The sequence below is a fragment of the Ambystoma mexicanum genome, chromosome 2q (assembly GCF_040938575.1).
Source record: "Ambystoma mexicanum isolate Mex_15411 chromosome 2q, UKY_AmexF1_1, whole genome shotgun sequence".
In the NCBI taxonomy this organism is placed as follows: domain Eukaryota; kingdom Metazoa; phylum Chordata; class Amphibia; order Caudata; family Ambystomatidae; genus Ambystoma; species Ambystoma mexicanum.
This window is the reverse complement of record NC_090924.1, coordinates 540,296,108-540,317,404: the sequence shown is the minus strand read 5'-3', so window position 1 is coordinate 540,317,404 and position 21,297 is coordinate 540,296,108. Positions and strand designations below refer to the sequence as shown.

Genomic DNA, 21,297 nt, shown 5'->3' with positions numbered 1-21,297 from the left:
ATGCCCAATAGGTCTGCCCAACCTCTGCCCCTTTCAAGGCACACTCCCTCCCTTGCCTATAGTGTGTTTATTGCAAGAAAAGCACTGCTATCCAGGCTTTAGGAAGCATGTACACCATGAGGGATGTTTTGTTCCGGCAACTCAGCCCTTTCACGATAAGCGTTGCTGCCTTCCAATTAGCCATTTTCCCATAGTTGAAGCCACCATCCTTCCCTGCCATTGGTCCGCCCTGTCCTCCATCTACGTTGTGAGGATATGATGCATGTAGTCCCCCACACCATGTGCCCTCCCCCCCACCTGCCCTCCCTCCCTGACACAGTAGGCACTTCTGTTCGACCCCTGTTCTTTTCCCTATGCCCTTCCATCCCTTCCCCCTCCCTAAACCCTCCCAACGCCCATCCCTTGCCCTTCCCCACCGGGGATGGGGGGGTTCGGCCACCTCTACCAGAAATTTCGGGCACACACGGCCGAACCACCAGGGTAGCGCCCCCTGCCCTGACCACATTAGCTTCCCCCTACTCCTCCCCCAAATATGTAGTGTCCTGGCATCACTCAACCATCTCTTCCCTCTTGAACAACTCATTGGTTTTCCCACCCCTCTCCCTCATGTTTAAGGCCACCCGTTCACCTTCCTTCGATCCTAGGGCCATCCCTATGATTTCCTGGATTTTCCTTTCAAGTACAGCCATCGATTCCCCCTTCTTCTCTTTTAGGACAAAGAAAGGGAGGCTATTGCGCCTCTGTCTATTCTCAATATCATCCACTTTAAGGCATAATTCCTTCTCTCTCCTCTCAATTTCCCAGAGACGACCTCAACCTGTGATTCAAGGAGGGTGAGGAGGGGGATTTGTCTCAACCCCATCCAACAGCTCCTCCAAAGTGACCACCTTCGCTGATATGACCGCCACTTTAGCTCCAATGTCTGTCTGCATTCCACGAATATCCTCCAGGATCATTTGGATGTCACTTTCAATGGCGCCAATCTCTGTAGGACAGGGGTGAGGTCCTCCGTCTCCCTTCGCCTTTTTCATGTCTCCTCCTTCGGGATATTGGAACTGCAAAAGCGTTGCTTTCCAACTCATCCACCTGACCCAATCCCTCTGTCATGTTTTTCCCCTGCTACTCTCAAATCACACCTTGCTGGGGACTCCCTTCACCTCTGTGCCTTTCTCTGGTTTCTCTGATGAGTTTACAGTCCACTGTGGTCCAAGGGGGTCCCTATCACCTTTACTTCGCTATCTGTGGCGAGTCTCAGAGCATGCAGCCCCAGGCCAGGCCTCTTTCCCCTAATTCATCACACTGATGTGCTGTCTGCACCTCAGGCCTCCCAGGTCTATTATCTGGCCTGTGCGCACTCGACATTCGACATGCTCCAACTCTCCCTATGTCTTTAGAGAGCCGGACTGTGCCTCACCACTTGCCTCTTCTACAAGCCCGTGGCTCCTCCCCCGGGCTTTTACTCCTCTGAGTAGCTGGTTGCTTGCAGGATCCCTCTCCATGGGATCTGCTGCAGCTCGCTACTGGCTCCCCCTTCATTCAGAGGCTTTCCGCTTCTCCCTGTATGGATACCACTCCATGTCCATCAATGTTGGGCCTGCACTTCCGCTACCCCCTGGGAGCCTTCTTTCAGCCACCTCACACTCCCCAGCCTCTACCCCTAGCCTTCAGGGGGAGGGCCTCATTCCTCTTGCCCTTCGTGTCCATTTGGGTCACAGACTGTCCTCTGTGCCCGGCCACATCACTCGTGGGTGGCCTGCTCCTCTCCTGCGCCTCCTCCTCTCCACACTGTTGCTCCAGGCTTCACTGCCACAGCCCAGGTCCACCTCTGCTTGCGGCACCTTGAGTGGATGCCGCCCGGGGGCTTGTCGTTTCTTGTTGTGCCCGGGGGTCTCGGTCACTGCTTCGGTCCCGGATCACTCTCCCCCGCTGCCATGCCTGTCGGTCTTCTGTGCTCCTACGGCCTGCCTCCCTGCCACCGCATTGTGCCTCCCGTTCTGAAGCCCCTCTCTCCTCTGCACGGGGGTATGGCCAACGCTCATTTGGCCCAGCGATGCTGCCACTTTTTCACTGCCCGTGGACCCCGTCTGCATGATTCTGGCTTCTGGCCATCAACTCCACCAAAACTCTGCAAATGACCACAGGGGCTGGAACACCGCAATCAGGCTTCCACCTTGTCTGCGCCCCCTGGTGTCATCCGTCATGCATTTTTTAAAGTGCAACAGCAGCGGTATGATTCGCTGCTCTTCCAATTGCGTTTCTAGCTTCACCTTCACAATGACAGGCTCTTTAAAGATCTGTCTTTTTGAAATTTGAAAGGATCTCCCAACAACCACGTGGTTGCTGGGTGCAGTCATACATTCGTGTCGGGAGCTCACTCCTGACACTAATGTATTTAAGGGGCTGGCTCCATGCTCTTTGCATTAGCCAGCCACCTTACAATGTGCAGGTAACAGTTGAGAAAAAGGTGACCTACACATTTCTGCAATGAGTGCAAATGAAACAAGCATTGGCAATGCCATTAGTTTGGGTGTTTACTGACGTTATTTGCATTTTGCATTTATAGGCACCAGGTTGCAAGGAGGACGGTGTAAAGTTTCAAAGGAAGATGCGATACGGGGAGCGGTGTCTAAGACAATAAAAAGGAAGGAGAATAGAGCAATAGCCAGAGAAATGCGGCAAAACCAAAAAGGGTGCTGTGAAGAAGGAGCTACTATAGCCGCAGCAGAACACCTAAATAGCACTTGAAAACAAAACCTTAATAAATATGTATATAAACTAAACCAGGAATGATATGTGGTCAAGTGCCTAAATTACCCACAGTGTGTGTTCTTGCACAAATCCTTTAACTAAATAATTCTGGACCTGGGAGGCGAAAAGCGGGCAGTAGGTGACCATTATCTATCTCCACCTGCTACATATCGCCTGCACAAAAAAAGCGCCCACTAACTCGCCGAGCAGGCTGGAGAAGGGCACCTATACCACTCCGATTTATCAGAGCAACCGTACTTTAGTATTCACAAAGCTACTCTAGAAGACGGTTGTGACGGAGTGCTCTGATGGAGTGCTCTGATAGAGCGCTCCTCTGCCGTTTTAGCCACCTCACACCTTTAATCAGACCCGACTGGACATGCACAGTTCGGTGCGCCACCAGTACTAGCCCAGCACACAGCTGTTGTCGTCATCTACTATTTTAGGACCACCCCAGAGGGCGCCCCACTTCTCCTGGCAGGGGAAGGGACTTGGCATTGATATGCGGAGGAGACTTGAGAGCCGTCCCCTCCCCCACTTTCCTAAACCAGCTGCTCTCAACGTGCAGATGTAGTTACACTGGCGCATTGCTCTCGCTATGTGATAAAACCAGAATTCTAATCCCTTCTCCCAAATGTTGTCAGATAAGGGAACTGAGGCATGTGCCCAGGTCACACATTGCAGTCAAGTGGAATAGCTCTAGTAAATAGACAAACCTCCTACCTATTAATTCATTATGACAAGTTTCATTGTATACAGGGTTATTAAAGTTACCATATCGTGGCAGACAGGAATGCAAGTGGAACCCCCTTGCCCCCAGTTCGACAACGTGAACATGCATTTATATTCGGCTAGCGAGGTCAGTGTATAAGGATGGAAGCGGGCACAGTGTTTACATTTTCTTTCTGTTCTATATTAAACAGCACTTGCCTGTATCCTTGGTTGTGTAGAACATACATAAAAATATAAACTAACAGATTTACAATGAACTTCAACACAGCTATTTTCGCATCAAATAATGCTCTCTGCCTTAAGATTGTGGGGCAAGTGGTTTTATAATCAGCCTCGCAGGGTTCGAACCTGTGACAATCGCCACGGTCGGCTTAGACACCTCACTGCACATGCCGCCTCCCACAAAGCACCCGACAACTGCGCCGTGTCAGAACAACTCCCTTACCGATAATGACCAAAGCCCGCCACTACGCTGAAAAAGAACACACGCATCTGCCGGCCTCCCGTGCGGGGACTCTTCTGCCACCACCACCGCAGGTCTGCATGTGGTAGTCAGAGAAACAGACTCGAAAAGTAAACAAGAGGCAGCGGAAACCTCCCACGGAGAACAACAAGATGGCTGCCCTCGCCTAGTCGCGAGAAGGGTGGCCTGCATCTCAAAAAGAGACCGCTCTGCGGCTGCAGCGTCGAAAGTCACACACACACATGACATGTGACAGTACTCGTAATTGGGAGAAAATATGTTAAACAAGCCACTATTGGATTACATCTGCTTAGTACAACATGAATAAACTCTTAGTGCATTGGCAATTGTATGCCACATCATTTCCAGTTGTCATGCCTACAACAAAGACTGCTCGGTGCACCCCTTTTTTATCTGTAGCAATGGTGTTTGTGATATTTTGGTGGCAATGCCACCAAAATGCTCCAAAACCAATAAAGGTTCCTCATGACTTCTGACCATACAGCTGACACATGGACTAGTGCTGGTGAACATATGGTTTTCAGTGGCGAATGTGGTGTGAGAATGGCATTTTTTCACCACACTACATTTCCACAGGAAAACTTGATTGCAAACTTTTTCGTGAGGCACACGGGCATGAGCATTGTTAAAACCCATCATTTGCCTCCTACACGAAGGCAGCGTCTGTTGCCTTAAGGTTATATATGTTCGGTTTGATCACATTGCTGTGTATGCATATTGCTCATTCATTTATTGTGATGTGTAATATTCCCCTTTTACTTTAGCCGCCTTACATTTACAGCTTTGTCCCCCTTTACCGTCTCTATCCTCACACATAGCAGCTACTCAGGTCACGGGTGTTCTTCATATATCTGGCCTTGTCGCTGCACCTTATGGCCCTATAATGATTCACCAGCCGGGCTTCCTCAGCCCAACATCTCACAGATGTCCTAATGCACAGTCCCTCCGGGGGCGGGGGGGGTCTGATTCTAGTGCCATATTGAACATCTGGAAGCAGGGCACAGTGTTGATGTCTTCCTCTCTTGGGTCCATACAGTCTGTGCTGGGTGTGTTCTGTCTGCAAGTCTACCTGGCAGTCTGCACATGCTGTGCGTGCAGTGTCTGCGCTGCCTGTGTAGTGTTGTGTGGGAGGTGACTGGGAGGGTGCATCTGCAGGCGGATTGTCTGTGCTGACTGTAAGCTAGAGGCAGTATCACATTTACAGTTGCATTTAAAAAATGAACACTAAGAAGGCTGCTTAGAAATAACACTTTGATGGATTTATATGACAGAGTTTGATGTTACTGCTTGATAGTGATACCTCAAAGGGATCCCAGGAGGATGTGTTTTGGTGGAATGTGGCAGGAAGTAGATGGGAATGGCTCAAGGGATTAGCATGGCCACGGGCAATCAGTGGGTGGGTAAATAACCCAACAAACCCCATAAGATGTGTGTACCTCAGATGTCATCTCCCTCCTATCTGTACTCCATTGCAATAGCTTTGGCTTATATATGGCACTTGAGCACCACTTACAATTCAAAACTAAAAAGGGTGGCTCAATTAGACATTAAGTCGCCTGCAGCTGCTGTAGACTAGTTTCATTTAACACTTGCACTACAGTGACCCTTTGACAATTAGCCAGTGTGGGACTTTCCCTGGAAAAGTACCTGCTTTTCATTAATACAGTTCCAATATTAATGTTGCAAAGCAGAGCTTCTTAACTGTTCAAAGCCACGGAAAAGGCATGTGCAAAACAGTTTTCTAGTAGACTTTTTGTTTTTAATGGCGGTCACTGCTGCAAAATAGTGTGTGTCGTACATAACATTATATAAGCTATTTGTGTCCTTTTAAATTGTTCACAGCAGTGCTTTGGAAAGGCCTGAAAATCAGGCTTTCACTCATAGGCCAAACTGTATTTTGTATATACCTGAACAGCTGCGTTGAAGGGACTTATATAGCCTTTTGAAATCATTGTTAATTGTAAAACACAAGCATACTCTGCAAAAAAGGCACATCGTTTTATCAAAACCACAGGAAAACATGGGGAAAATTAGATTACAACCTTGGCTTTAAATTGCCCTCTCCCACGCAACTGCAGTCAGAATGGGATTTTACCAATCCCAAAAAGCCCCGACTGGTGCCTCCAGAGTTCAGAAAAGCCACTGTATTTTAGGTTTCTGGATACAGGCAGGCCTGCGCATGGTCTGGTCTCCAGCATGACTCACTTTCTTTCTCATGACAAGCTGAGAAGGATCTACTGGAGGATTGGGGTCATTTACCAACATGCCGCAAACTCCCTCCCTCAGCTACAGAGGCAGGCCTCTCAGTGGGCCAATCTGTTTTCAAAGTAGCATTTCACCTGGAAACCGGCAGAATGAGGTTTCAAAAAGATTTTTAAAAAGCAGATATCCACCTTCAGGCATTCCATCGCAAACAAAGAAGTGACTAGACTTGTAAATGCACGACGAGGAACAGAAATTGATGTTTACGTCTGGATTTAAAAAATAAATGTCTACAGCATTTCACATGGTTCACTCGTGCTGGAGGCTACATTTCTCCAAAGAATGCATTTTTTCACCAGTTGCTCACTCCTTTTGTGCCCAGGGTCTCTGGGAGGTACATAGCAAGACTGAATGCTAAAGCCCATTGGTCCCCCGCACAATGGAGAGCCTGACAATAATGCTATTACTGGCAGAGTTCGGCAACCATGACCGGCATTCGCTAAAGGACAGGGTTCCTTGCCCCACCCCCAAAGCAGTACACAAGCCATGGAAGAACTTATTTATCAACCCAACAAGGTCGGTAAAGCCATGCTAGGAACTGAGCCTATGAACTGGGTCTGGTATAGTGCAGCCTTGCTAATGTATTAAAAACACTTTTTTACTGAAGTGGTTCATGTGTGAAATAAAATGGCTACCTTCCCGAAAAAAGGACATACTGTAGATCAAATTAAGTCACAGTGGCATCACTAACATCCTGCACACTAGAGCAACCGCCACAAATCGGTGCATGGGCATTTTGTGAGACATTTTAGAGCAAAACTTAACTACAGCAGTAACTTGTTTTTTAAAATTACAAAATACATTAAAATATGTGATGTAGCTTAAAAGCTGCAGTACATATTTTTGAAAGCATCAATCAAGTCAAATAACTTTTGTTATTAACATTAACATTTGGCGGCTGCCATTTTGGAAGTAAAAATTGCTGACACATTCAGCAAACAATCCAAATGCAAGCAAAAAGGGGTGTGGTTTGGGGTGAGACTGGTGGGAATGGGAGGAAAATCATATGGATTTCACTTATAGATGGGGTTAAATGGGTGGAACACATAGCTGAAAAGCACACATCCATCCTGTGAGAAACCAAAAGGTGTCTCACCCTCTAGTCCCCTGGGATCTGTCATCCAGGTAGCCAGGACATGGCCATCACTTTTGGATCCAGTTCCTGGGTGTGGACCAGTACAGGAGGATCACCTGGGTGAGGATTTTTCAGGGAGTGGGAGTGGGACACCGGATGGTGAGACGCAGTATCCCCTTCCCTGCAACACCTTTACCCCATCATAACAGCTAGGATATTTAGGAGCTCTACCGCACCCCTTACAACATGAACACTTTCTCACGCACAGCCCACTATGAGAGAAAACAGACTAACAGTCAAGCAGTATACCTGACGTGTCCCAATACAATGGTTAAGCCAGGTCTCAGGCAATTACTGACCATCACACACACCTGACTTCCATTGAGCTTCCACACATGGATAAAAGGCGGAGCACGAGAGCAAACCCTGAGCGGGGCAACGCACAGCAGTTTTGAGACACCAGCTGGACAAGAGAGGAAAGACAGCAAAACAGAAGGGGATCACAAGGAGGGAAGTTCCCTTGACCTTTTCGACAAGGAACCATTACTTTCCAGAGACCTCGAGAATAGAAAGTGTAAGACCAGGAAACGAGGCTGAAGAATCCTGCATTGTGTGTCGTAGATACCCGGGGCCCTCCTGCGTCAATATTCATGGCGGGGAGAAGCGCCAGCCGGCGTGGTACTATCCTTGGCTCTAAGAACAAAGCAACATCAGTGTACAACACAGCCACTGAGTTGGGGAGACCGATACAATACTGGTCTGTGTTGAAACCAAGGTTGCAAGCAGCAACAATGTATGGTGAGCACTGAAATTAACATTGTTAAAATGCGTGTGATAAGAGACGCAAATAAAGTTGAACTGCTGATGAGTGATTGAACTTTAAAAGCAAGATACAATACCTTTTGACAGAGAGGTCCGGCACCGCGTGGGTGCTCAAACAAAGGTTTCTGTAAGGTATCCAGTTGAGAGGTGGAAAAAGTGAACTGAGAAAAAAGTTCTCTCAAGAAGAGCAAGATTAATTGTGAATCGGAGTGGTTCTGCAACGGGTCAAGCAAAATCCTGCGCACAGTCGAAAGTCTTCGATTCTGATGAAGTAGAGAAATTTGGTCCGAGCCCGGCAGAGGGGGACCCGGGCTGAACAGTAAATCACCTGACAAATTGTGTATATGTGAGATATTTGGTCAGAGCCCGGCAGAGGCAGACCAATTGAAGATATTGGGCCTCATCACGACCTCGTCGGTAACCCTTAAATCCGGCGGTAGCGCTATTACCGCCGGATTTAAGGGTCCGCCGAATCAGGGCCTCGGCAGATTTCAACCCAGCTCTGAGCTGGTGTGAAATCCGCCGAGAATTTGCGCTATTACCGCCGGCGGGAAATCCGCCGGCGGTAAGAGCGCGAATTTTCCCCATTGAGCCCAATGGGGAATGGGGCATTTCCGAATGGGCTCAATGGGGAATGGGGATTTACTTTACCGCCGAACTCGTGATCCGCGCTATTAGCGCCGGGGAGTTCGGCGGTAGGGCTAATACCACCGGCAGTAAAACCACCGGCGTTACCGCCCAAGTCGTGATGAGGCCCATTGTGTCAAAGTGGGTCTGAGCCCGGTGGAGGGGGATCCGGGCTGATCAGTAAATCACCCGAGAAGTTGTATATGTGAAATCTTACGAAGAAAGGAACTTTAATGTTTGTTGTGTTGCATCGGGCCCTCTGAATTAAAAGACTTTGATTGGCAAAGAGACTTTGGCACAGAAGACCCTGATGTTGAAGTTTTGAACTGCATCTTCGTGCTAGAGAAGCCAGAGAGTGTGCTAAGCTTGAGTGTGTCGCCTTGTCCCGTGTTGAAAACGTGGGGACGGGAAGGCAACGGCTTAAATATCCTCACATATCATTTATTGAGCACTTTTCTTTTGCATAACATTGTTTCCCACACTATTTGTATTTAGAAGTAAGGATTGGCAATAGGTTTATTAGTATAGGCCCTTTTATATTGACAGACTCTACTAGGACTGCGTTATTATTATTTGATGATCGTAGCTTGCTCCCATCTTTAGATTTAGGATTAGACAGGCATTTTTCAAACCCAATTGAAGTTCAATAAACATCCTTGAACTGTGATCACTTGTGTCTGTCTTACTGCTTGATACCATGCCTTCCTTACAATCCTCGTATGTCATCTGCATTGAAAAGCATTACAAATCTCCATACAAAGCCCCTATTTAAAGCTCTTATTTTAATGACAATAGTTTCGGCTGAAAGGTAGCGCTTTCAGTGCCACCTAATAGCCAAAACTAAAAGTGCATCCTTTTCATTTGCACAACTTTTTCAGAATCTTTCCCAATTTGTGCAACTGTTCCTTCCTAACATGTCTTTCCAAACACTGCTAGAATTGTCTCCATTGAAGTTTTTTGATGTATTTCCTGATCTTTGATTAATTGCGCTGTATATAAGATGGCCTCCTTTGCACCCGCAGCTGACCTGCATCCTATGAAGTTAAAAGTGTGGTTATCTTTTTTCTATGTGAACAAAATATCCAGCATGCTGTTTGCCACTCATTTCGCTCTGTCACTACCATTTGGGTAAGAAGTCTATGGACTGCGAAATCTAATGCATTGTGCAATTTCAACAATATGTGTTTGAGTCAAATAGAGGTATCAAAAGTCAGATTTTGTGTGATTTTGAAATTTTGCGAACATTGTCATCAAACCGTATCACCTTGTCACGACTGTGCCACTGGCGCACCAAATGGCACCCATTGTGGACTATTTGGGACTCATTCATCTCCATAATCCTACCTGGACAATACCTATTCATATGTTTGTCTTTACCTTCCTTTTGCAATACTTTGGAACTTCCTTATTTAATTGCACAAATGACATGTCTCATAGTGCACCTTGTGGCAGTTCCCATATCCTGGCTATTCCTATGCAGCAGTCTTAGAGCTACAATCCCCAGAAGCCTTAGCTTCACTTACCCAGGACCTGAGAGGGAGGAGGCCAATTACCTTCAGGTGTGCTGCTCCAGGTGCTGCTAATGAGCCTGCCTCAGCAAAGGGCAAGTTGGTATTTAAGCAGCTGCCTGCAGGAGCACATGTCTCTTGCATTCAGCTTGCTTACAGCCCTTTGTTGCCTTGCTGCTGTGTCCTGTTTCCAGTACCTGCTCTTGTTCCAGCGGCCTGTGCTCCCTGCCTTGCAGCCCTGCTACGCTGCCTTCACTCCCCTGTCTTTTGCCCTGCACCTCTGTGCTTCCTACACTTCAGCTGTGCTCCCCTGCTTCCAGTCCTCGGTTCCCTGTCTACAGTCCCTTGCTCTCTAACACTAATTATCTTGTTCCCTGCCTGCAGTTCCTTGTTCTGTGCCCATTGCCCATGTGGCTTTAGCTTCCTTGAGTCTTCAGTCCTGCCCTTGTTATCCCACTCCAGAAATACTGTTCCTTGTTATCAGTCTGCAGTTTCTTTAGCCCTGTACTCAGATTCTAGTTTCCTTGCTTTTCTTCTTTCTTCCAGTTCTCTGTCCTGAACCTTCCTCACTTTGACTTCCTGTTTTAGCTGGATCCACCCTTTTTAGTTTTGAATTTTAAGTGGTTCTCAAGTGCCACATATAAACCAAAGCTATTGCAATGGAGTACAGATAGGAGGGAGAAGACATCTGAGGTACACACATTTTATGGGGTTTGTTGGGTTATTTACCCACCCACTATTTCTGTTACAGTTCTTGTTTTCAGTTTTTGCCTTGTGTAATTCCATTGTTCAGAGTTTGGCTGCTGGGTTTCCAGCATGCAGTCTCTGCCCCTTTCCTTTGTTGCGTTTCAGTATTGTACCTTGTGTCATTGTTAACAGTGTGCTGGTTCCTATTTCAGGAGCCAGTCATTGTTCAGTTCCTGCTGGACCTGTACAGGCTTCAGTCTTGTGAGTACGGTTTCCTTGTTTGCGATTTAGGGTCCAGACACTGAAACCCACTGCTGCTGCTCCTTTCCATGAGCATTCAGATTTGGGCCCTGTAATAGTAACCTGCTCAGAAGGCTAGAGTTTCCCTGGTTCTGTGGGGAACTCTTCCCCATAATGAGTACACCTCAAGAGGGAACTTAAAATGTTTGTATTACTTGTACTCCCTGCCCTCTTCTTTTCACTGCCTCAGTTGCCTATCCTTTCTTGTCTGCAGGACTTCTTGCACTCCTGATTCGTGTGTACTTTTCTCCTTTTAGCTTTGTGGGCACGTCTCTACCCGCAAGCCCCTTTGACACAACTACAGAGCAACATCTACATTCCAAGCACCTATTCTTAAGCCAAAAATGTATTGCATTATTTGTTGTATCTGAGGGCCTTTCCATAGAGCCTATTACGGATGAGAGATGGGGTTTTGAATCACCCTTCTTTCTTGTTTTGGGCACCAGTCTTAGAGGCTCATTACGGGTTTGCTGGTAACCTGCCGGTCATTCCCGGTAGGTTACCAGCAAACCCGCCTTACCGTTACTGGTGCCCGATATCCCAGTATTACTGGGATATTACGGGTGCCGGCAACAGTGGTAAGTTCCATTTCATGGAATTCCACAGGACTCCATGGAATGGGTTTGCCGCAATCACTGGCACCGGTATTAGTGGTGCCGGTGAGCGTGACAATTGTTTGCCGCTAGGGGCCTAAACTAATGGCAGGTCAGGCCTGCTGGTGGATCAGAGCCCCTACCAGTAAATTTAGATTGTGCCGGTCTGGGAAAAATGCCATAGCCGCTATAACCGGAATTTCTTCCACCATTTTTACCGGAATGGCACACTCGTAATGAGTGTTTGCAGGCTATATATTTGTTAACTTGCCTTTATAGGTCAATAACATATCTATTGTAAATCCCCAAATAATGTTTGTTTCAAGTAATGATGTCCATGCTAGACTGGTACCATTCATTGCAGCTCAAAGTAAGGCGCTTGCAGAGTTGTTGGCGGCTGCCTACACTCTTTGACCACAGTGGTAGAGCCAGAATATAGGTGACTCTGGTAATACGACTGCATACTTTGTCAAGTCCACAAATGCTTGGCCCTGTAATGCCAGTGATCTTATCTTAGAGCGTGGTCCACTAGTGGCAGATTGTGGTTGAAGTTTGCCATAAAATGGTGCTGTGTTCTTATTACTGTGTCCACAGTGGGCCAGCGTAGCTGCGAAAAAGATGTTCAGACCAAGTCGTGTCTATCTTGGAGGATGAAGCCTGTGTGTGAGTCGAGCCGTGTGAGGGTGAAACCTAAGTAAACATGACATTTTGTGCATCGAGTGACATTGATCTGTTGAATACGTTTTTCCCCCGCCAGGTTTTGGGCAACTGCTAGCTTTGGAGCTTGTGTCCGTCATTGGCGGTGAAAGCAACCCTGGGCCTGGGGAGCTGGTGGATGTGATCGCCGAGCACCGCTTACGCTTTTCCTCTCTGAATCCATTTTCAACATCTGAAAAGAAGCTACTCATAAGGAACTCTACGTATGTTGAGGAATGTGTAGTAAATGTGTAGTAAATGATGTCCCCTAGTGAAACGCATGGTTGTGTGGGGCAGCCTATTTTAAGGTACACACAAGCGCATGACTGCCGCTTTATGGATTCATTTAACCCTTTGTATTCAATTTCTGATACTTTTTACCTGTGATTGAAGTGGTTAACTGAAATGATCTTTACACAATAGCAAGAAATGGTAACAAAAAATGCACTTAGAATAGAGTGTGTTGAATGGGATTTTACAAGATAATTTAAATGTTATACATTAGTGAGTGTTTACATTCTGCCAAAGCTGAGCACTATGGGGATAGGCTGCATAGAAAATTGGTACTTTGCGTTCCCGGAAGTGACGCTGCTCATGGTGGTTGCGCTTAGTCATAGGGTGGAGTGGGGGAGGCTGCATGTGAAAACTATACTGATTGGTAAAAGCTCCATACAGTGCATAGTCATTACTCTTAACTGGTGCTGTGAATTTCTAGAATGCATATTCTTGTGTTGCACCTTCTTGGAAATGTAATGCACATCAATATCTTGTTTGCATTGACTTCTTTGTTTTTTGCAGTTGCATAGTAAATGCAGTATTAAGTTGCAAATAAGAGACTACCTCATAGCTCTTTAAATGTTTAACTCGACCGCAGGATGGCCTCTGGATAACGTTTCCATTTATTTAGGCAATACTTGCTTTAGGTTTTGCTGGTCACCAGCGTGTTGAATCCTTTAGCTGATGCAGGGGCAGTTTGGATAGATGCCACTCCTACAAAAGTGACATAGCCCCCGATGAAGGCCTTAATATCCAATATCAGGACTGCTCACAGGGGAGTACCCCTCCACCCCCAATAGCTCTCAGGCGACATTGGCTGAATTACTGTATAATACATTTTGCTGTAGAGCGCTGCGTGGACGCTTCAAAAGGAACAGCATCAGCACCCTCATCACACACCCAATGGAAATGGTATACATCTCATGGTAGATGAACAAGCAATGCTTGGAAAGGTTGAGTGGAGTGGTTAGGCATAGCTTGCATGTGCTACTGTGTCCCACACGGTATTACAGCATCAGCACCCTCATCACACACCCAAAGGAAATGGTATGCATCTCATGGTAGATGAACAAGCAATGCTTGGAAAGGTTGAGTGGAGTGGTTAGGCATAGCTTGCATGTGCTACTGAGTCCCACATGGTATTACAGCATCAGCACCCTCATCACACACCCAAAGGAAATGGTATACATAGATGAGCAAGTACTGCTTGTAAAGGTTGAGTGGAGTGGTTAGGCATAGCTTGCATGTGCTACTGAGTCCCACATGGTATTACAGCATCAGCACCCTCATCACACACTCAAAGGAAATGGTATACATAGATGAGCAAGTACTGCTTGGAAAGGTTGAGTGGAGTGGTTAGGCATAGCTTGTATGTGCTACTGAGTCCCACACGGTATTACAGCATCAGCACCCTCATCACACACCCAAAGGAAATTGTATGCATCTCATGGTAGATGAGCAAGTACTGCTTGGAAAGGTTGAGTGGAGTGGTTAGGCATACCTTGCATGTGCCACTGAGTCCCACATGGTATTACAGCATCAGCACCCTCATCACACACCCAAAGGATATGGTATGTATTCCATGGTAGATGAGCAAGTACTGCTTGGAAAGGTTGAGTGGAGTGGTTAGGCATACCTTGCATGTGCCACTGAGTCCCACATGGTATTACATCATCAGCACCCTCATCACACACCCAAAGGATATGGTATGTATTCCATGGTAGATGAGCAAGTACTGCTTGGAAAGGTTGAGTGGAGTGGTTAGGCATAGCTTGCATGTGCTACTGAGTCCCACACGGTATTACAGCATCAGCACCCTCATCACACACCCAAATGAAATTGTATGCATCTCATGGTAGATGAGCAAGTACTGCTTGGAAAGGTTGAGTGGAGTGGTTAGGCATACCTTGCATGTGCCACTGAGTCCCACATGGTATTACAGCATCAGCACCCTCATCACACACCCAAAGGGAATGGTATACATAGATGAGCAAGTACTGCTTGGAAAGGTTGAGTGGAGTGGTTAGGCATAGCTTGCATGTGCTACTGAGTCCCACATGGTATTACAGCATCAGCACCCTCATCACACACCCAAAGGAAATGGTATGCATTCCATGGTAGATGAGCAAGTACTGCTTGGAAAGGTTGAGTGGAGTGGTTAGGCATAGCTTGCATGTGCTACTGAGTCCCACATGGTTTTACAGCATCAGCACCCTCATCACACACCCAAAGGAAATGGTATACATTCCATGGTAGATGACCAAGTACTGCTTGGAAAGTTTGAGTGGAGTGGTTAGGCATAGCTTGCATGTGCTACTGAGTCCCACATGGTATACAGCATCAGCACCCTCATCACACACCCAAAGGAAATGGTATACATTCCATGGTAGATGACCAAGTACTGCTTGGAAAGGTTAAGTGGAGTGGTTAGACATAGCTTGCATATGCTATTGAGTCTTACATGGTATAAAGGCCTCAGCACCCTCATCACACAACCAATGGAAATGGTATACATCTCATGGTAGATGAACAAGCACTGTTGGAAAGGTTGGGGGGGTGGTTAGGCATATCTTGCATGTGCTACTGAGTCCTACATGCTATTACAACATCAGCACCCTCATCACACACCCGATGGAAATGGTATACATAGATGAACAAGTACTGCTTGGAAAGGTTAAGTGGAGTGGTTAGGAATAGCTTGCATGTGCTATTGAGTCACACAGGGTATTGAAAAACGCAATATGGGTATTCATTTATTAGAATCTGCCTACGTGGGGACATTATTTCCGATCCCACACAGCAGACTTTGCAACAACGAAATAAATGTCTAACTGTTAAATTTCTATTTTGCAGACATGTCCCTTTGCCTTTCGTCTGGCAAGTAATGAAACCTAATCTTCAACCGCTGTTGCCAGGAGAGTCCTATGACCCTGAAAAGATATCCTACTACCAGGACACTGAGACTGCATTCAGCATACTTCCCAGTCAGGGGGTTCTAGAACCTTTCCAGGAACTCTGGTTCGTGCTCACCTATGCCCCAAAAGAGGTAAGCACTGCATCTCCCTATTTGTCAAAGTGAACATATAGGTTCTTATTACAATGGTAATTTGATAGATTGTGGCTTCCCAACTATCGCGTTTGGGCCAGTTTACCACCACAGGTTCCAAGACAACATGTGTCACATTATACTGCTGAGGTCAAATGTAATTTTAGGTTGTATACTTATCATCCTTGCCAGTGTCTTATTACACCTAATGTGCAGTCCCCTTTTGGTTTCAGTAGTTGGTCCGGACTATCCCTCACACTTGCAAAGTCAATATGGTAGATATGCGGCTAACCACCCCATGTCACCCCCGTACTCAATCACTCTCAAAAGATTGATGGAAAGCTAGGCACATGCGAAGGGCTTAACATACAATTAGGACAAAGCACATAATAGGTTGATTTCAGGTAGGGACAAAAGATCACGTTAACTTCAGGTGTGAAGACGTCTTTAATGAAAGAAAAGAAGGAGAAAATTGAAAACAAACAAAAATACTGTATGAAAAGTGTGACATAGCTTATGGGGGTCAATAGACCAGTCAACCTCATGAAATTATACTTCAAATGGTTTATGTGGGGGCTATTGCAGTGTGGGCGAATAATAACACATGGTAAAGGCATAAAGTGCAACTCAAAGTATCAGGATACTCCAGCGGTCTCTAAAATGGAGGAGTCACTAAACGTTCCTGTAGTCTCTCGAGGTTTGGATAGGGCTGGGTTCACCTCCTGGGATTTGGAAAATGGTGCACCAAAACAAAGTCTCCTAAAACAAAGTCTCTGCAGTTTCAATTGTCGGTCCTAACTAAGCTTAAAGTGTTTCTGTTACCTGGCTCCCTAGAGTTACGTTGTTGGCTTTAGGGGTTTCTAATCCCTGCTTCTTATTCCTCCTACATCTGGTTTGTCACGTCATTGGGACCTTGGTTCCAAGCTTAGTCATGCAAGTTATGCTTCTTCCAGCAAGTGCCCTGAAAGATTGTTGGGACTGCCAGGCAAGGGGATGAGGACGCTGGGAAGTGTGCAGTGACAAGTACCACAGTCCAGGGTAGCGTCCAGGAGCTTCAGGTAGGCAGATTGTGGCAAACCACTCTGTCCAGAGGACTTCACCTTGATATCTCAGCCCCTAGACTTTACCACTCACTCACTCTGCCTTTCTCCCGCTCACATCCCTGTTACCTTATCCTTCCTGTAGCGTAGTCTACATAATCAGCTTTGTCTGTTCTTATCTCACTGTTCCAATAGTCTATTTCCCAAATCAGCTCTTTCAAAATCCCTTGGTATCTCTCTAGTAGCTCCCCTTTCTTCATTAAGCACCTCCCATCAAGTTTATCTTTGTCCCCTCCACTCTGATGTTTATTTCATCTTCTTAACCACTTTGAGCACTACTCCTTCGTCAAAGTACCTCTTCCCTGTCTCATCCACCCTCTTGACACTACCCAGCTCTCAACCAACCACTTTCTCAGCCCCTTCACCGCCCTCACACATCTTGGCTCAACTCTTGCGCTAAACCGCTCTCTTTGCCTTTTGTTAGGGAGAATTCTCTGTAAAGGCTAATTTCCCAAACCTAGTGAGTCCCCCAGCAGCTTTGCTGGATTTTTGGGGTTTATTTTTTTTCTCCTGCTAAGAGTGAGACTCTTTTCCTCCCACTCTTAGACATGATTTGAGGTGTTCCTTTGACTTTGTTTGTGTTCTATGGGCTATGGGGTCCTTTTCCCCATAGGGTAACATGTGTTTTTGATATGTGGGTTACACAGCACCCTCCGTGCAGTAACCCAGGGGTGTCGTAGCGACCCCCAAACATAGGCTCCATACCCTGGGACTGACTACTGTCTCCCAGGGCATGTAAAGTCACCATTGGCTTTACTAGTCTCAAATTGTGAACAGAACCAGTAGAAACCATCATATTGTGGACGTACTGGTCGGGGCAATTCGATTGCCCCGGGGTCTGTTGTTCGAGGGGGCACTGTCCAGTCCCCCCTGACCGAGTTTTGGCTGGTGGCAGTGGATACTACTTTTTATATTCGACCGCAAATATATTCCTATGGGATGTTCCCATTGTTCGAGGCTACCACTTTTTAAAATGGCCTCGAACATACCGCCGGTTTATTAAATTAATGTAAATTCACTGGTTGGTATTTTTTGCTGAAACTTGGTTCCAAAATGGCGTTTGTGTTCGCTTCTGTGACTCCAACCCAAGTCGAGCCCTTTGTTCCAGTTTTTGGCGGGCTTCTCCACAGAAGCTCCAAAAGTGGTGCCACTCTGTCTGGGTACCACAGGGGGTGTGGGAGGGGTTTTAGGCACCCTGGTCTGAGTTGCCTCGGCAACTCAAGTCGCACTCTTGTGTGATTGGCCCAAGTGGCTCACCACTTAGCATGTTTGAGTGACAGCTAGGCTGAATGAATGGGGGTTTTCTGCATAAAAGCAGGGCTTTGGGGACTGGAACTTCAGAAGTCGCCACAGGACCTAAAGAATCCGAGGAGGGAGAAGCCGAGCCAACCTGCAACAACGACACCACCGGTGGAGCCCTGCTGAACCGTCTCACCACTTTTCCCGACGACAGAGGAGATCTCCAGCCTGGAGAGTCTTCTTCCTTTGACTGGTGGGGATAACCAGTTTGCCCGTCTTTTCGCCTTCCTGGACATCTCGTGGCCGCCTTGCCCATGCCAAGCACCCCGGCAACCGGAATACCACGGTTTACCACTACCGTGAAGAAAAGGGTAGTACCTTGTAACCGGGAAACTCCGCGGCTGGTTTCTTCCCTGGCAGCGTAACGACCTCCAGCTTTCCTCCACGTCGAGACCTCCTCTTCCTCTGGACGAAACACCGACTTGCAACCGCTGCCAGGAACAACTGCCCCCGCTGGAACATTCTTCCCATTTTCAGGTACTGTGTCCCGCCTGGCTTCCCTTGCGACAGATCGTTCGGGGTGACAGTAAATCCTCGACTTTCTAACCTGGGTTAGCCTGGGACCTGTTAACTAACTTTTCCTGACTTGATCTCAAGCTTTTGTGAACTATTTACAAAGACTCTTTGGGCATAACCCCACTGTGTGATCCTGGACACATTTCGCTTGCTCTCTCTAAGAGTGGGCCTGGCATTTGCACTTCCTTGCTCTCCAGTAGACTTTGCCTAACCTGCCTCACTGTGGTTCTTTGAAAAGTATTGAGATTTGTGTGCTTTCATAACTGCCTTTTTCCCTCCCTTTTAAAATAACTTATTAGAGTGCCATCTTACGTTAAGCGCTCACCTCTGTCTGAAAATAAGTGGTGTTTCTCACTAAGACTTGTCTAATAAGTAATTAGGGTTGTATATATATAATAGTGACTGTGTGTTGAAATTACTTGCCTCTTTTTGTGCTAGTGTAATTTACAAGTGTGTCTTTAAATAAATAAGTATATACTTTTACACCAAAGCTCTGGTCAGTGTTTGCTTGTGCTACTGTATCTCTGTACCTATTGTGTATACTCTATGTACTGCCTAACTCATCTTGAGAGAAGTCTGACTGCTCAGCCACAGCTACTAGGTAAATCTGGGTGGTACAGACTGCTACCAATTGGGTTTACTGCCAACCACATGTAGTCCGAAATCTTTTGCAGTGGTCCCTAAGGGAACTGCACAGGTTTCTGCCTAACACCTTTTCACCTTCTTCCCCCCTTCAGACACTGGTCTCATTATTTTTAGTTTCTCTTGGGGTTTTCTTAATTCTTCCCCTTCCTTACTGCTCTGAGCACCTGTCTCTACACAGTTATTTCCAGTATTCCCCATACTTCTCCACCTTGCTCGACCCTTTAGGCATCTGTCTTTTGCCCTCTTGTACCTCCTGATATTCATCTCCTCCATCTAATATTCACAACCCCCCCTTCTTATGTCCACCCCTCTGCTCCTCCTGATCAACTTCACCAACCTCCTCCTGTCCAACTACACCAACCCTTATCAGTTCCTTTCTAATGGCTCCAACCTCCTCCTGATTAAGCGTCTGCTTCAGCCATCTCACCACCCACCTCGTGCAACCTCCACTGATGTTCCCTGGTACCCTCCAACTCTTTCTGACAATCCCCTCTCCAATTCCTGATGTTTACTACCTTTAGCCACCTCTGCTGTTTGCCTTCTGCGTCCACTGCCCTGTCCATCTTTTATGGTCATGCTCATGTTCACTCACCCTCCTCTAACAGCTTCTTCCAGCCTTCTCCAAACAAAACTAGCTTCTGTCTCCTTTTTCCAATCTCCAGCTCCTTTTCCGAACACCAACATTCGAGAGACGGAGGCTGTGTGCTTTTATAGTCCTGTGTTCCTGCCTTCCAGCCTATCTCCAGTAAAAGGGATGTAGGTGTGTTAGCTGGGATGGGGTTTGGCTGTTGGGCTCCGCCCCCTCTGATGGCATACAATCTGGATATGGTACTTGGGATTAGGTTGTCCTGCCCTTTGGACGTTTCTATCCCTGCCTGCCACACTCTGGCCCTGCTTTCTAGACTCCCTTTGGTTTAAGGGAACTTGGGTGTCTCTCTTCAGGCTGCTTGTGTAGGGAGTAGTTCCCGCCCCTGGGAATGGCTTTCAGTTCCGATGTGAGACTTGAGGCTGGCTAAACACTCTTCTTGAGTAGCTTCTGTGGTCTTTCCTTGCTCTTATGAGCAGTGGGCGGGGTGAGGCATCTCGGGAGTCTCAATTGACTCGAGTTCTTGGGCCGACATAATGCAAGTATGGCTATTGTCATAGCACCTTTGCTCAACTGTGATATTGAATGTTTTTGCGTCAGTTAATTTCCTTTTAGCTCGCATTTCAAGCATGCAGGTTTAGTTTAGTTTAGTTTGTTTGTTTATTTATAAAACGCGTCCGAACCCTCTGGTAGCTGGGCGCATAATCATGTGCACAGCAGAGTTACATATTGTTACACAAACACCTTAATACACCAGTCAGAGCATACATTAGTCCAGGCTCTGAGTAGTTGCATACAAGAATAAAGTATACAGAGAACAGTGTACAAGATAGTTACAGTGGAGAGTGAGGACCGGGTTACAGGGTGGTCCTGAATCGGATAAAGCCAGGGTGAACATTACTACATGGTGGCGAACGGCGGCTGGCCGAACGTGTCATTGAGAGATTGGATGTTTAGGCTAGTAACCATGATTTCACCATGGCTCTGAATGGCCAGAATGCGGCTTCCGATCTAATTGCAAGAGGGAGGGTATTCCAGCATTGTGCTGCGAGCACTGGGAAGCTTGAACTTCCTGCTATTTTTAGGTTATAGTTAGGGATCTTTAGTTGGTGCAGTTAAGGGGTTCTGGTGGGTCTAGTGGAGCAATGTCTAGCGAATTTGAGAGGTAGCGAGGGGCGGTGCGTGACAGGCACTTATGGGTGATGACCAGGGTTCTTAGCTTGATTCTGTCGCGGATCGGGAGCCAGTGGACTTCTTAGCTGGACGTGGATATGTGAGCCTTGCGCGGGAGGTTA

The 21,297-nt window shown here is 46.8% G+C and overlaps 1 protein-coding gene across 2 annotated transcripts in view; it reads left to right on the top strand.

The window, feature by feature from the left end:
* The window catches only part of DLEC1 (DLEC1 cilia and flagella associated protein), a 1,790,999-nt gene that overhangs the window by 699,765 nt on the left and 1,069,937 nt on the right, over window positions 1-21,297 (top strand). For both annotated transcript variants that reach the window (XM_069647686.1, XM_069647685.1), the window contains exons 14-15: window positions 12,596-12,758; window positions 15,664-15,856. In XM_069647686.1, coding sequence (XP_069503787.1) covers window positions 12,596-12,758; window positions 15,664-15,856 — 356 coding nt within the window. The remainder of the gene's footprint in view (window positions 1-12,595; window positions 12,759-15,663; window positions 15,857-21,297) is intronic.